The sequence below is a fragment of the Chiloscyllium punctatum genome, chromosome 5 (genome assembly GCF_047496795.1).
Source record: "Chiloscyllium punctatum isolate Juve2018m chromosome 5, sChiPun1.3, whole genome shotgun sequence".
NCBI lineage: Eukaryota > Metazoa > Chordata > Chondrichthyes > Orectolobiformes > Hemiscylliidae > Chiloscyllium > Chiloscyllium punctatum.
The window spans coordinates 59,626,095-59,641,219 of record NC_092743.1 but is presented as its reverse complement, the minus strand read 5'-3'; the positions used below and the strand labels follow the sequence as shown (position 1 = coordinate 59,641,219).

At 41.2% G+C, this 15,125-nt stretch overlaps 1 protein-coding gene across 2 annotated transcripts in view; it reads right to left on the bottom strand.

Moving 5' to 3' along the window:
- rock1 (Rho-associated, coiled-coil containing protein kinase 1) overlaps positions 1–11,419 on the bottom strand; it is a 205,184-nt gene extending 193,765 nt beyond the window's left edge. Inside the window, exon 1 of one of the 2 annotated variants that reach the window (XM_072570409.1) lies at positions 10,533–11,419. Coding sequence is in view for 1 of the 2 variants with exons in the window: in XM_072570407.1 (XP_072426508.1) it covers positions 10,533–10,625 (93 nt within the window). In the remaining variant the exon portion in view is untranslated. The remainder of the gene's footprint in view (positions 1–10,532) is intronic. The other variant, XM_072570407.1, reaches the window with a different exon arrangement.
- Positions 11,420–15,125: the final 3,706 nt, after the last annotated feature.

Below are 15,125 nucleotides of genomic sequence, written 5' to 3'. Positions count from 1 at the left end.
ACCAAAATGAATAATCTCAAACATCCCCAGATTTTAGCCCATCTCTATTTTTTTTTGCTGCTCATTTAACGTGTCTACATAATTTTTAAACTACTAGGAACATAGAAGGACTAAGCTATTTTGTAACCTAGCAACAATGGCTAAGCTATTCAGCCCCTTGAGCTTGCTCTGCCATTCTAGACCATAGCTGATCATCTACTTCAAGACTGTAACCCTGAGTTAGCGCATATCCCTTAACATCATTAGTAACGAGAAACTCTCTGAGGTAGAGAATTTCAAAGATTCCTCTGACTGAGAACTTCCTCATCAATCAAAAAACTTAATCTGATACTGCATCCCCTTGTTCTAAAGCCAAGAACTAGAGGAAACAATCTTTATGCATCTATTCTATTTATCCCTTTAAGCATTTTGTAAGTTTCTGAGATTATCTTTCATTCTTCTAAATTCCAGATAATACAGGTCTAGTCTTCTCAATCTTTCCTCATTAGGATAAAATCAGCATCCCATTCTGATGAATATCTGTTACACGCTTGCTGTAGCAAGCATACCCTTAGGCAAAGGGACCAGGACTGCACATAAAACTCCAAGTGCAGTTTCACCAGTGTTCAAGGAAATTGATGCAAGGTTTTGTTGCTCCTGTACTCAAATCCTCTTGTGATAAAGGTCAACCTACAGAAGTTCTCTTACCTTCTGAACTGCTTGCTGCATCTACATGCTAGCTTTCAGTCACTTATGAACAAGAACAGCTATGTTGCCTTGGACATCAACATTTTTCACATACTCACCATTTAAAAAAATACTCTGCACTTTGCTCCTCCTACCACGTTATGTCCACATGGCACTGCATTCAATCATTAGGCACCTCGGATGCTGCCTGGCCTGCTGTTTTTTCCAGCACCACGTTTTTCAACTCCTTATTTAGATTTAAGACTTTTGTTTCAGATTGAACCACTTCGCTTTCAAAATGAATGGAAAATTCTATCATGGAAAGATCATTATTCCCAAGGTTTTTTTCACAGTAAAATTAATAATTAGCACTTTCTTATTGCATAGATCTGGTTCTAAAATAGTCTGTGCCCTATTTGACTCCTCAACACACTGCTCCAGAAAACACACTTAAAAACATTCCAGGAATTCTTCTTCACTTTATTGGTGCTCATTAGATTTACTCCGTTTAATGCAGATTGAAGTCACCCATGATTATTGCCTTCCATTTGTCATATGCACTTTAAGTTCGTGATTTATAACTAAATTACCACTACTGTTTGATGGCCTATACACTAGCACTATAAATGCTTGCTGCCCTGAACTTCATCCAAGCAGATTCTTTTCCCCATTCTTCCAATTAGAGATTCTCACTCACGAATATATTGACCCTGTCTCTTATAAGCATACCTCTACCCTTCTTTTCTTCTCTTTGGGTCTTCTCCGAAATGTTCAAAATCCATTAACACTCAGTTCTCAGACATAGTCACCTTGCAGTTAAGTCTCCTTAATGCCAATTAAATCATACCCTTTTACTACTACATGCGCCGTCAAGCCATCTACCTTGTTACAAATCCATTTAATTTGGCTTTTGTAATTCTATTCTCTCATTTGATTTTAGGATGTGTTTCTGCTATTTTTAATGTTCACTTATAGCTTTTCTATTTTTCATCATCAGCTTTATTTTTATGCTAAATTAATTCCCTTTAGCTTTCCACTCCCTCAACATGCAAGTGTAGACCCTCACCAACAGTACCAGCATATCTCCCTGTGAGGATGTTAGTCTCAATCCTGCTAAGGTGTCTTCCTTGAACAGGTTTCAATTGTCCCAGAACCAACTCCAAAGCCACAAATTTAAAGTGATCTCTCGGGGGCCATTTTTACAGCCACATTATAATTTCTTCAACCTTCCACTGTTAATATTCACAAGACATTAAAACATAGAAAATAGAAGCAGAGATACACCATTTGGCCCTTTGAGCCTACTCCACCATTCAACATGATCATAGCTGATCATCCAAATCGGTATCTTATTCCTGCTTTCTTCCCATACTGTTCTTAGGACTAAAAGGATCAAACAGTCTCTAAACCCTTCGTAAAACCATGGAATGTTTTGGCCTCAACTGCTCTCAGTAACAGAGAATTCCATGTTAGGGATAGTTAACATGGCTGTGCGTGTGGGAAATCATGTCACTCTAACGTGATTTCAGTTTTTTGAAGAAGCAGAGCTGTGAACATGATCTATATGGACTTCAGTAAGGTGCTTTACAAGGTTTTGAGTGGTCGACTGGTTAAGATTAGATTTCTTACAATGTGGAAACAGGCCATTTGGTCCAACAAGTTCACAATGACCCTCAAAAGAGTAACCCACCCAGACCCATTTCCCTGCATTTACTCCTGATTAATGCACCAAACACTATGGGCAATTTAGCATGGCTAATTCACCTCACCTGCACATAGAGTTATAGAGTCAAAGGTGTACAACATGGAAACAGATCCTTTGGTCCAACTTGTTCATGCCAGCCAAATATCCCAACCCAATTTTTTCCCATCTGCTAGCACCTGGCCGATATCCCTCAAAACCCTTCCTATTCATATACCCTTCCAAATTGCTTTTAAATGCTGCAATTGTACCAGCCTCCATAACTTCCTCTGGCAGCTCATTCCATACACTTAACACCCTCTGTGTGAAAAAATTGCCCCTTAGGTCACTTTTATATCTTTCCCTTCTCACCCTAAACCTATGCCCTCTAGTTCTGGACTCCGCCCACCACAGGGAAAAGACTTTGTTTATTTATCCTATCCTCGCCCCTCATGATTTTATAAACTTCTATAAGGTTGCCCCTCAGCCTCCAACAGTCCACGGAAAACAGCCATAGTCTATTCAACATCTCCCTATAGCTCAAGTCCTCCAACCCTGGCAACACCCTTGTAAACCTTTTCTGAACCCTTTCAAGTTTCACAACATCTTTCCAATATGAAGACCAGAATTGCACCCAATATTCCAACAGTGACCTAACCAATGTCTTGTACAGCCCCAACACTACCTCACAACCCCTGTACTCAATACTCTGACCAATAAAGGAAAGCATACCAAACGCCTTCTTCACTATCCTATCTACCTGCGACTCCACATTCAAGGAGCTGTGAACCTGCACTCCAAGGTCTCTTGGTTCAGCAACACTCCCTAGGACCTTGCCATTACGTGTATAAGTCCTGCTAAGATTTGCTTTCCCAAAATGCAGCGCCTCGCATTTATCTGAATTAAACTCCATCTGCCACTTCTCAGCCCATTGGCCCATTAGGTCAAGATCCTGTTGTAATCTGAGGTAACCTTTTTCGCTGGCCACTACACCTCCAATTTTGGTGTCATCAAACTTACTAACTATACCTCTTATGCTCACATCCAAATCATTTATATAAATGATGAAAAGTAGTGGACCCAGCACCGACCCTTGTGGCACTCCACTGGTCACAGGCCTCCAGTCTGAAAAACAACCCTCCACCACCATCACCCTCTGCCTTCTACCTTTGAGCCAGTTCTGTATCCAAATGGCGAGTTCTTCTTGTATTCCATGAGATCTAACCTTGTTCACCAGTCTCCCATGGGGAGCCTTGCCGAATGCCTTACTGAAGTCCATATGGGTCACATCTACCGCCCTGCCCTCATCAATTCTCTTTGTTACTTCTTCAAAGCACTCAATCAAGATTGTGAGACATGATTTCCCATGCACAAAGCCATGCTGACTATCCCTAATCAGTCCTTGCATTTCCAAATACATGTACATCCTGTCCCTCAGGATTCCCTCCAACAACTTGCCCACCACCGACATCAGGGTCACCAGGTCTATAGTTCCCGGGCTTGTCCTTACCTCCTTTCTTAAACAGTAGCACCACGTTTGCCAACCTCCAGTCTTCCGGAACCTCACTATCAATGATACAAATATTTCAGTAAGAGGTCCAGCAATCACTTCCCTAGCTTCCCACAGAGTTCTAGGGTACACCTAGATCAGGTTGTGGGAATTTTCCACCTTTACCCATTTCAAGACATCCAGCACTTCCTCCTCTGTAATATGGACATTTTTCACGATGTCACCATCTATTTCCCTACGTTCTTTATCTTCTATGTCCTTTTCCACAGTAAATACTGATGCAAAATACTATTTTAGCATCTGCCTCAGCTCCTGCGGCTCCACACAAAGGCCACGTTGCTGATCTTTGAGGGGCCCTACTCTCTCCCTAGTTACCCTTTTGTCCTTAATGTATTTGTAAAAACCCTTTGGATTCTCCTTAACTCTACTTTCCAAAGCTATCTCATGTCCCCTTTTTGCCCTCCTGATTTCTCTCTTAAGTATACTCCTTCTCCTTTTAAACTCTTCGAAGGATTCACTCGATCTAGCCTGTCTATACCTGACATATGCTTTCTTCTTTTTCTTAACCAAACCCTCAATTTCTTCAGTCATTCAGCATTCCTGATACCTATCAGCCTTTCCTTTCATCCTCACAGGAATATACTTTCTCTGGACTCTTGTTATCTCATTTCTGAAGGTGAGGAAGGAGACCGGAGTACCCGGAGGAAACCCATGCAAACACGGGGAGAACGTGCAAAACCCGACACAAGAGTCATCCAAGGCAGGAATTGAACCTGATCCCTGGCACTGTGAGGGAGCAGTGCGAACCACTGAGCCACCATGCCGCCTTAATAAGGTTCGGTCACATGGAGTACAGGTAGAACTGGCTCAAAGATGGAAGACTGGAGACCTGTGACCAGTGGTGCGCCACATGGATTAGTGCTGGGTCCACTGCTTTTTGTTATTTATATGAATGATTTGGATGCAAACATAAGAGGTATAGTCAATGAGTTTACAGATAACACCAAAATTGGAGATGTAGTGGCCAGCAAAGAAGGGCTACCTCAGAACTTACAGGATCTTGATCAAATGGGCCAATGGGTCGAAGAGTGGCAGATGGAATTTAATTTGGACAAATGGGACGTGCTGCATTTTAGAAAGGCAAATCTGGGGAGGACTTATACACTTAATGTTAAGGTCCTCAGGAGTGTTGCTAAACAAAAAGACCTTGGGGTGCGGATTCATAGCTCCTTGAAAGTGGAGTCACAGGTTGATAGGGTAGTGACGATGATGTTTGGTATGCTTTCCTTTATTGGTCAGTGTGTCGTGTATAGGAGTTGGGGGGTCATGTTGTGGTTATACACGACATTAGTTTGCCCACTTTTGGAATATTGCATGCAATTCTGGTCTCTCCCCTATAGGACAGATGTGGCAAAATTTGCAAGGGTTCAGAAAAGATTTACAAGGATGTTGCCAGCTTTGGAGGGTTTGAGTTATAGGGAGAGGCCAAATAGCTGGGGCTGTTTTCCCTAGAGTGTCAGAGGCTGAGGGGTGACCTTCTAGAGGTTTATAAAATCATGAAGGGCATGGACAGGATAAATAAATTAAGTCTTTTCCCTGGGGTGGGGGACTCCAGAACTAGAGGGCATAAGTTTAAGGAGAGAGAGGAAAGATTTAGAATGGACTTTTCCCACGCAGAGGGCGGTGAGTGTATGGAATGAGCTGCCAGAGGAAATGGTGGAAGCTGATACAATTACAACATTTAAAAGGCATCTGGATGGGCATATGAATAGGAAGGGTTTAGGAGGATATGGGTCAAATGTTGGCAAATGGGACTAGATTAATTTAGGATATCTGATGAGAATAGATGAGTTGGACTGTTTCCATGCTGTACATTTCTATGACTCTACAACTCTTCGTGAAGAAATTTCTCCTCCCAATCCTAAATAGCCTACCGCATATCCTTTGATTGAGAGCTCTGATTATGAACTCTTGGACACTGGAAATATCCTTCCAGTGTTTACCTTGTCTAATCCTTTTAGAATGTTACAGGTTTCTATGAGATCCCCTCATTCTTCTAAATTCCATTAAATAGGATCATAGAATCCCTACAGTGTGCAAACAGACCCTTCGGCCCAACAAGTCCATACCAACCCTCCAAAGAGTAACCCACCCAGACCCATTGCCCTATGCTATTAAATCTACATTTACCCCTAACTAATGCACCTAACTTCCATATCCCTGAACACTGAGCAATTTAGCATGACCAATTCACCTATCCTGCATATCTTTGGACTGTGGGAAGAAACCCACGCAGACACGGGGAGAATGTGCAAACTCCACACAGACAGTCGTCCAAAGCTGGAATCGAACTCAGGTCCCTGGCACTGTGAGGCAGCAGTACTAATCACTGAGCCACCATGCTACCCTTAAATGTTATGGTTTAAAATCTTACCAGTTAAATATGGTTTTAACAGATCCAGTCTCTTTTTACATACATTCAGTCCTACGATCGCACAAATCGGTCTGGCAAACTTCAATTGCATTTCATCCATGAATAGAACATCTTTCCTCACATAAGAAGACCGAAACTGCACTCAATACTCCAAGTGTGGCCTCACCAAGACCCTGTACAACTGCAAGAAAACAACCCTGCTCCTATATTCAAATCTTGTCGCAATGAAGGCCAATATACCATTTGTCCTCTTTACTGTTCGCTGCACCTGTGTGCTTACTTTCAGAAACTAGTGTACAAGGTCACCTAGGTTTCATTGCGCCTCTCCCTTTCACAAACTATCAACACTCACAGAATAATCGGCATTCCTGTTTTTGCTACAAAAGTGGATAATCTCACATTTTTCTTCATTACATTTTATCTGCCAAGCATTTGCCCACTCACTCAACTCATTCAAATCACATTGAAGCATCTCTGCATCCACCTCGCAATTCAGTCTCCCACCCCCCTTTGTCATCTGCAAAATGGAGATGTTAGAGTTAGATCACTCATCTAAATAATTAATATACATTGTGAATAGCTAAGATCCAAGCACTATTCCCTACAGTGCTCAACTCGTCATCAGTTACCACTTGGAAAAATACCCATTTATTTTCACTCTTTATTTCCTTTCTGCCAACCAGTTCTCTATCCATGTCAGTACAATATCACTAATCCCATGTGTTTTAATTTTATATTCAAATCTCTTATGTGGAACCTTATCAAAAGCCTTCTGAAAGTCCAAATAAATCACATCTATTAGCTCCTCCTTATCAACACTACTAGTTACATCCTCAAAAATTCCAGTAGATTTCGCAAGCATTATTTCTCTTTTGTAAATCCATGCTGACTCTGTCGATCCTGTCTCCCCAACTGACTCTTTAATAAGGGACTCTAGCATTTGCCCTAATACCAATGTTTGGTTCACGAGTTTATAATTCCCCTTTTTCTCTTCCTGTTTTAAACTGTGGGCATGATGTGGAGAATCCGGTGTTGGACTAGAGTGGACGAAGTTAAAAATCACACAACACCATGTTATAGTCCAACAGGTTTATCTAGAAGCATGAGCTTTCGAAGCACCGCTCGTTCTTCAGGCACTGTTCCAGAGTCTACAGAATCTTGAAAGATGACCACCATTGCATCCACTATTTCTTGAGCGATATCCTCAAACACTGTGGGGTGTAGATTATCATGCCCTTGGAATTTATCAACCTTTAATCTCAATTTCCCTAGCACCAACTCCCTACCAATATTGATTTTTTTCAGTTCCACTCCCTCATTAGTATATAATATGGGAGGAGTTCTGAGATAACTGGCCTTATGTCTTGCTTTTTATTTCAGTCTCGCTCCCTTAATTCTACTTTCAAGGCCTCATTCCCTTTTCCAACAATATCCTTGGTGCTAATGTGAACCACAACCTCTGGCTCTTCACGCTCCCCAAAAATAACACCCTGCAACTACTTTGTGACATCCTTGATCCTGGTACAACAGAGGCCCATAGAAACGCTTGTAGTCATAGAAATGCTTGTCTGCTCCCCAACAATCAAATTGTCTGTTGTTAATCTCTTTCCATTCTTCTTCTTTAAGGAACTTCTCCAAACCTAAATTTTGACCAGATTTTGGTCATCTATTTAATATCTCTATGTGACACAGTATCAAGTTTTGTTTTCTCACAAAATATCTTGGTGCAATTTATTTATATTTTAGACATAAATACAAGTTATTGTTGTAAATATTGCAATTCATGGTTTTAGAAACATACCAAGAAAATATCACTTTGTTGCCAACCAGATTAGAGCTGAAGAAGTAAAATTAGCATTACATACATAGCAAAGAATAACCATTGCCAAGAAGAAAAGTCTAGCACTCTCTCCAACCTTTAATTGTAATACCAAGTTCTCTAACAACATCCGAGAGGTCAATTACTGAAGTTGAACTACATCAGGCATAATGAAAACAGTAGCTAAAGACCATCTCTGTATCCTGTGATCATGGTTCATCTCCCAAACACTCAAAATGTCCCCATTTATCAGGCACAAGTTATGGGTGTGATATTTAAAATGAAAGTCCACGGTGCTTGGAAATCCCAACACACTTTGAACAATTAAGTACTATTTAAAGCGTTACAATGTAAGGAACACACAGGAGGCTCCAAAGAGAAATGTGACAATGACCAATAACCATTTTAGAGATAAAAACTGAAAGAATTGCAGATGCTGTAAATCAGAAACAAAAACAGAAGTTGCTGGAAAAGCTCAGCAGGTCTGCCAGCATTTCTGAAGAGAAATTAAAAGAACCTCAGGCAACTGTCTGTGTGGAGTTTGCACATTCTCCCTGTGTCTGCATGGGTTTCCTCCGGGTGCTCCGGTTTCCTCCCACAGTCCAAAGATGTGCAGGTTAGGTGAATTGGCCATGCTAAATTGCCCATAGTGTTAGGTGAAGGGGTAAATGTAGGGGAATGGGTCTGGGTGGGTTGCTCTTCGGAGGGTCGGTGTGGACTTGTTGGGCCGAAGGGCCTGTTTCCACACTGTCAATAATCTAATCTAAATCTAAATAACGTTTCAGGTCTGGTGACCCTTCCTCACAACTGATGGCAGCTAGGAAAATGTTGGTTTATGTGCAGAAGATAGGGTGGGGGGACGGGGAAGGGGTAAAGAGCAACAAAAAGGAATGGATCGAGCCCAATCTCTCTCAATGGTTGAATAGGTAGGGCCTATTCTTGCTGAAGTTTAGAAGAATGAAACATAAAAGATCCTTACAGGGCTTCACAGGGTAGATGCTGAGAGGTTGTTTCTACTTTACAGATATTTTAGGGCCAGAGGGCATAATCTCAGAATAAGGGGTTACCATTTAACACAGAGATGAGAAGGAATTTCCTCTCGCAGAGTGTAGTGAATCTGTGGAACTCTTTACTGCAGAGGGCCAAGGAAGTAATCTCATTCAGTATATTCAAGGCCAAGATAGAAAGATTTTTAAATCAATAAGAGAATTGTGGTGTGGGGAAAAGGCAGGAATTGAGGATTATCAAACCAGTCAGGATGTTATTGCATGACAATGGGCCAAATGGTTTACTTCTCCTCCTACATTTTATAGTACAGCACTGTCAGTTCAGATTATCTGTACAAGTCTCTCAAACAATATTTGGACCCATAATCATCTGAGAAGCAAGAAAACTAATATTAAGTCATGGTTGATGCCTAGAAAGTGTGATCAAATATTGATGACTTATCTGAATGAATGCATATTCAAGAAATGCAATAATATTCAGGACAGACCAATCTGCATATGCATAGCCAGCACTTCAACTAATAAACTCACTCTGCTTTTTCATCAAAGTGTACCACTGCTGCAGCGTGCATGCAAAGCAGCAACTCACTAAGCTCATCTCAGCAGTATCTCCCAGCTCTGCAAGCATTTTAATGAAAAGAATAAGCAAAGTACATGTCATGGAAATACCATTGCTTCAAAGTCACACACCATCCTCATCTGGGCACATAAATTCCCACAAAGTCTCAATATCAAAATCCTAAAATTCCCTTCTTAACAAAACTGCAACCTGAAATTGTGTGATAATATACAAAGATCTGTTCATCGCATATTGGACAAATTGCTTTTTTTTCCATTTAGAAATGCCAAATTATGAAAATATTATGGAATATTTTGACTTCTCATGTTCCATCTTAGACTACTCAAAGGCTATTCTAATTAGTAGGAACTCCAGTTATCTCAGAAGTTATTTCTAACAATTTATTTAAAATTGAATTAAATCTGTAAAATTTGGGGTGACAGGAGTCTTTCACAAATGACAATGGAACATATTGCAAGCAGTGTAAGATACTTGTACTAAAGCTGTATATCAAGCATGATAATTCAAATTATGTTACTATGATCTACTGGTTCAACTCTTACTTTTCGATTTAGCAATTCAATTCTTCTTACCTGTCAACACAGAAAAAAAAGTGTGCATCGTAAGAGCGGCCATTCAGAAATTGTCTAAATATTTGGACAAATTCATGTCGAGATAATGCATTAATTCAACAGAATTAAACAGAGATATAAATCACTGTTTTCACAAAACATACCTTTGAAAGTAAACATCTTAAAACCCATTGAGCACCTTGCCTTGAAACTTGTAGATCACATTTTATGCGTCTGGTCACCATAATTACAGCATCAACAGAAACATATTAAACCTCACTTACCAGCAAACATTCACTGTTCACTTCGCATTTGGGATCCTTTAACATAAAATCGATCTTTTCAAATCGAACCTCCAAACTGTCTCCAGATGACATGGTGTCCACGTATTATAAAGCTATTTCCAAGTTCAAAAGAAATGAAAATTTGAACAAAATAAGCACTTCCGATATGACTGTCAGCCTTTTTACGGAGCAACCATCAGGTAAGCGCAAGCAAAAATCATAAAAAACACCTTCACAGAATCATTTCACCGAATAGTTTCTTTTCCCTAGTTGGAACCATAAAGACTTTCACGGAACTTCGAATTATCAGTCGCATTTTTAAGAAAATAAACAGAAGAAACACTTTCCTCGTTTCAAGTTCCTCTTCAAAGTTCAGCAGGGCAGTGGTTCGTTAATAAAAAGAATGTACTGAAAATGCATTTACAGATAGATTCGTCAACCCGGCTGTTTGAAAAAGTAGAAAGGTGCAATCTTGATTAAAAATAAAGATAGCACAGTGTCAAGCCTCGTTTATAGGCCTGAACAGCAGCACTTCTGGTACGTTGACAGCTTCAGCTCAGGAACATGAACTTCTGCAAATATTTCTTCAGAGCGAATATCACGGCGCGCGGTTAACATCCTGTGTGCCCATTGCTTCACATAAAACTCGGCTCGCGGATCAGCAGCGCCTTTGCAATCCCAACGAGGTTTTTCTTTAAAAAAACAAAAATAGTCCTGCTTGTGATTCCCCGGCTTCTTTCTCAACGGCGGTGAGAATGCAGAGCGATTTTTTTCTTCTTCCTGAAAATGCACCCGTCAATTTGCAACTTTCTTTTCCTGATCAACATGTCCGCCTTCCTGTTCAAACGCTCCGAGGAAGCCGGCCCGAAGACATTGCGCGTGCGCCGCTTGGGCCTTCAACCGTCGCGTATTCGACGAGCCTGGCGGTAGTTGGAATACTTCTGGAGGAAATGAGAAGCTCCAGGCAGAAAATTGTGGTCTGTCAGCCGACGAGAAGGGAGGCGTTGCCTTTCTGAACAAGTTCGGAGGGATAGCCAACTGTTAGTTCAGGCATGTAGCTTTCCAGGAGGTTTATTTTTGTTTGAACGGCGGGGAGTGATTTTGGGGGGGGGTGTCGAAGTTCAGCACTGGGATGCAGCTTGAAAGCTTTGTCAATGGTGTTGGTGCCAGAGGAAAGGGTGGAGGCACGGATAAGGTTAGATTCGGGAATTCACCGTGCAAGAAAGAAAGGATATAGCGCTGGAGGAGATCGCTAAAGGTCGCAATGGATTTATATTTCCATCTTGAGGAGGGAATGTAGTGGAGTTTCCTAGGGAAGTGTGTTGGGACCCTTGCTTTTCCTGATAGATATTAGTGATCCAGGCCATGGTGTGTAGGAAACAGTTTTGAAGGTTGCAGATCACACAAAACTTGGAAGAATGTTAGATATATTCTGATAAATCTGTTCAGGGATGTTGTTATGCAACTCTGGAGCTGGTGAGGTGTGAATCCATGCCTCTAGTTCAGAAAGAGGCAAGCGACCTTTGAAAGAATTGTAAACCATGATGAGAATAGTGTAGAACTCCAAAAGGACAGACCTATTGGGAGAGATAAATGGCAGATGGAGCTCAATGCAGATGAGTGTGAGGTGATACATTTGAAAGGAGGAACATTGAAAGACGATATAAAATAGAGGGTATAATTTTTAAAAGGGGTGCAGGAGCAAAGCAGCCTGTGTGTATTTGTAAACAGATCATTGAAGACTGCAAGATAAGCTGAGACAGTTAAAGTATGCAGTATCCTCAGCATTACTAATAGAGGCATAAAAGTACAAGAAGGTGATGTTGAACATGTACAAGACACTTGTTAGGTCTCACCTGCAGTCTTATCTACAGTTATGTGCGTGGCATTATTGAAAAAATGTGAAGGCATTGGACAGAGTGCAGAAGTGATTTACACGAATAGTTCCAAGGATGAGAAATTTAAGGGTAGATTGAAGAAGTTGGGACGAATCCCCTTTTGAGAGAAGAAGGTTATCTCAGACTATAATGGATTTTGATCAGATGGGCCAATGGGCTGAGAAGTGGCAGATGGAGTTTAATTCAGCTAAATGCGAGGTGCTGCATTTTGGGAAAGCAAAGCTTAGCAGGACTTATACACTTAATGGTAAGGTCCTAGGGAGTGTTGCTGAACAAAGGGATCTTGGAGTGCAGGTTCATAGCTCCTTGAAAGTGGAGTCGCAGGTAGATAGATAATGAAGAAGGTGTTTGGTATGCTTTCCTTTATTGGTCAGAGTGTTGAGTACAGGAGTTGGGAAGTCATGTTGTAGCAGTACAGGACATTGGTTAGACCACTGTTGGAATATTGCATGCGATTCTGATCTCCTTCCTTTTGGAAAAATGTTGTGAAACTTGAAAGGGTTTAGAAAGGATTTACAAGGATGTTGCCAGGGTTGGAGGATTTGAGCTATAGGGAGAGTCTGAACAGGTTGGGGCTGTTTTTCCTGGAGCGTTGGAGGCTGGGGGGGTGACCTCATAGAGGTTTACAAAATCATGAGGGGCATGGATATCGTAAATAGACAGTCTTTTCCATGGGGTGGGGTATTCCAGAACTAGAGGGCATAGGTTTAGGGTGAGAGGGGAAAAGATGTAAAAGATACCTAAGGGGCAATGTTTTCACGCAGAGGGTGGTATGTATTTGGAATGAGCTGCCAGAGGAAGTGGTGGAGGCTAGTACAATTGCAACATTTAAGAGGCATTTGGATGGGTATATGAATAGAAAGGGTTTGGAGGTATATGCTGGTAGGTGGGACTAGATTGGGTTGGGCTATCTGGTAGGCATGGACGAGTTGAACCGAAGGGTCTGTTTCCATGTTGTACATCTCTGTGACTCTATGAGATTTGATAGAGGTTTTCAAAATTATAAGTGGGCTTGATAGAGTAGATGGGAGAAACTGTTCCAGTTCATAGAAGGTTCAAGAACCACAGGGCACAGATTTGAAGTGATTTGTAAAAGGAGCTCGAAAAATCTTTTCATGCGGTGAATAGTTAGGAGATGGAATGCATTATCTGGATCTGTGATGGAGGCAGGTTCAATTGAGGCATTCAAAAGGGTATTGGATTATTTTTCTATCCTTTCACAGGCTGTGGCCAACCCTGGCTAGGCTAGCATTTGATACCCATCCCTAATTGAAAGAGGGTATTTACAAATCAACCACATTGTTGTGGGTCTGAAGTCCCATGTAGGTCACAGATTTCCTTCCCTCAAGGATATTAGATTATTTGGATAAAAATAACAAGCAAGGGTAAGGAGAGAAAAACAAAGGAAATTGGCAATAGGTAATGATAATCATTTGAAGAACCAGTGGAGATACAATAGATCCTTCTGGCCCAAAACATTTTTGTGAAGGTGGAACTTAGAAACATAAAATAGGAGCAGTACTAGGCCATTCATCCCTATGAGCTTACTTTGACATTTATTATGATCATATAACTCAGTGGCCTTTCCTACATTTCCCTCATATCTTTTATCCCTTTAGCCCAAATGCTATATCCAACTCTTAAAATTATAAAATGTTTTGACCTTGATTGCTTTCTGTGGTAACAGATTTCACAAGCTTACCACTGTCTGGGTGAAGAAATTTCCCCCAGTCTCAATCCTAAATGATTTACCTTGTATCCTTCAACAGTGATTCCTGTTTCTGGATTCCCCCTGCATTCAGGAACATCCTTCCTCCGTCTAGCTTGTCGAGTCTTGTTGGAATTTTATAACTTTTTAAGAGATTCCCCTTATTCTTTTGAACTCCAGCAAATGAAATCCTAACTGATTCAACCTCCACTTATACATCATTTCTGTCAATCCAGAAATCAGTATGACCAACCTTTACTACACTTCCTATAGCAAGAACATTCTTTCTCAGTTAAAGAGACCAAAACTGCACACAATATGCCAGCTATGGACTCACCAAAGCCCTGTACAATTGCAGGAAGACATCCAGCAGTGCACCACCACCACCACACACATCTTCCCCTCAAAACCCCATCTGCATTTTCCAGGGATCGTTCCCTCCCTACTCCATTGCTCAACCACCAACACCAACACCCTCTACTCATGGCACCTTCCAATGTAATTGCAGAAGGTCGAACACCTGCCCCTTCGCCTCCTCCCTGCTCACCATCCAAGGGACTAAAACGTCTTTGCAGATGAAGCAGCATTTTAACTGTACCTCTTTCAATCATATGTGTTGTATTCACTATACCCAATGTGGTCTACTCTACATTGGAGAAACTAAACGCAAACTTGATGACTGCTTTGCAGAATACCTCTGGTCCATGCGCAAGCAAGACCCCAACCTTCCCATAGCCTCAATTGAACCTGCCTCCATCACAGATGTCCATTTGTCTGTCCTCTGCATGCTGTAATTCTCCAGTGGCTCACAACACAAACTAGTGGAGCAACATCTCATCTAACCAAGCAGTTTACAATCTTCTATGCTCAATATTGAGTTCAACACCTTAAAGTTGTGAGCCCATTCCTTCCCTTTCTTTTAGCTTTGCTTGTACATTCTCCGTCACCTTGTCTCCCTTCCCCCACTCCAGTGGAAATGTCTGTTCT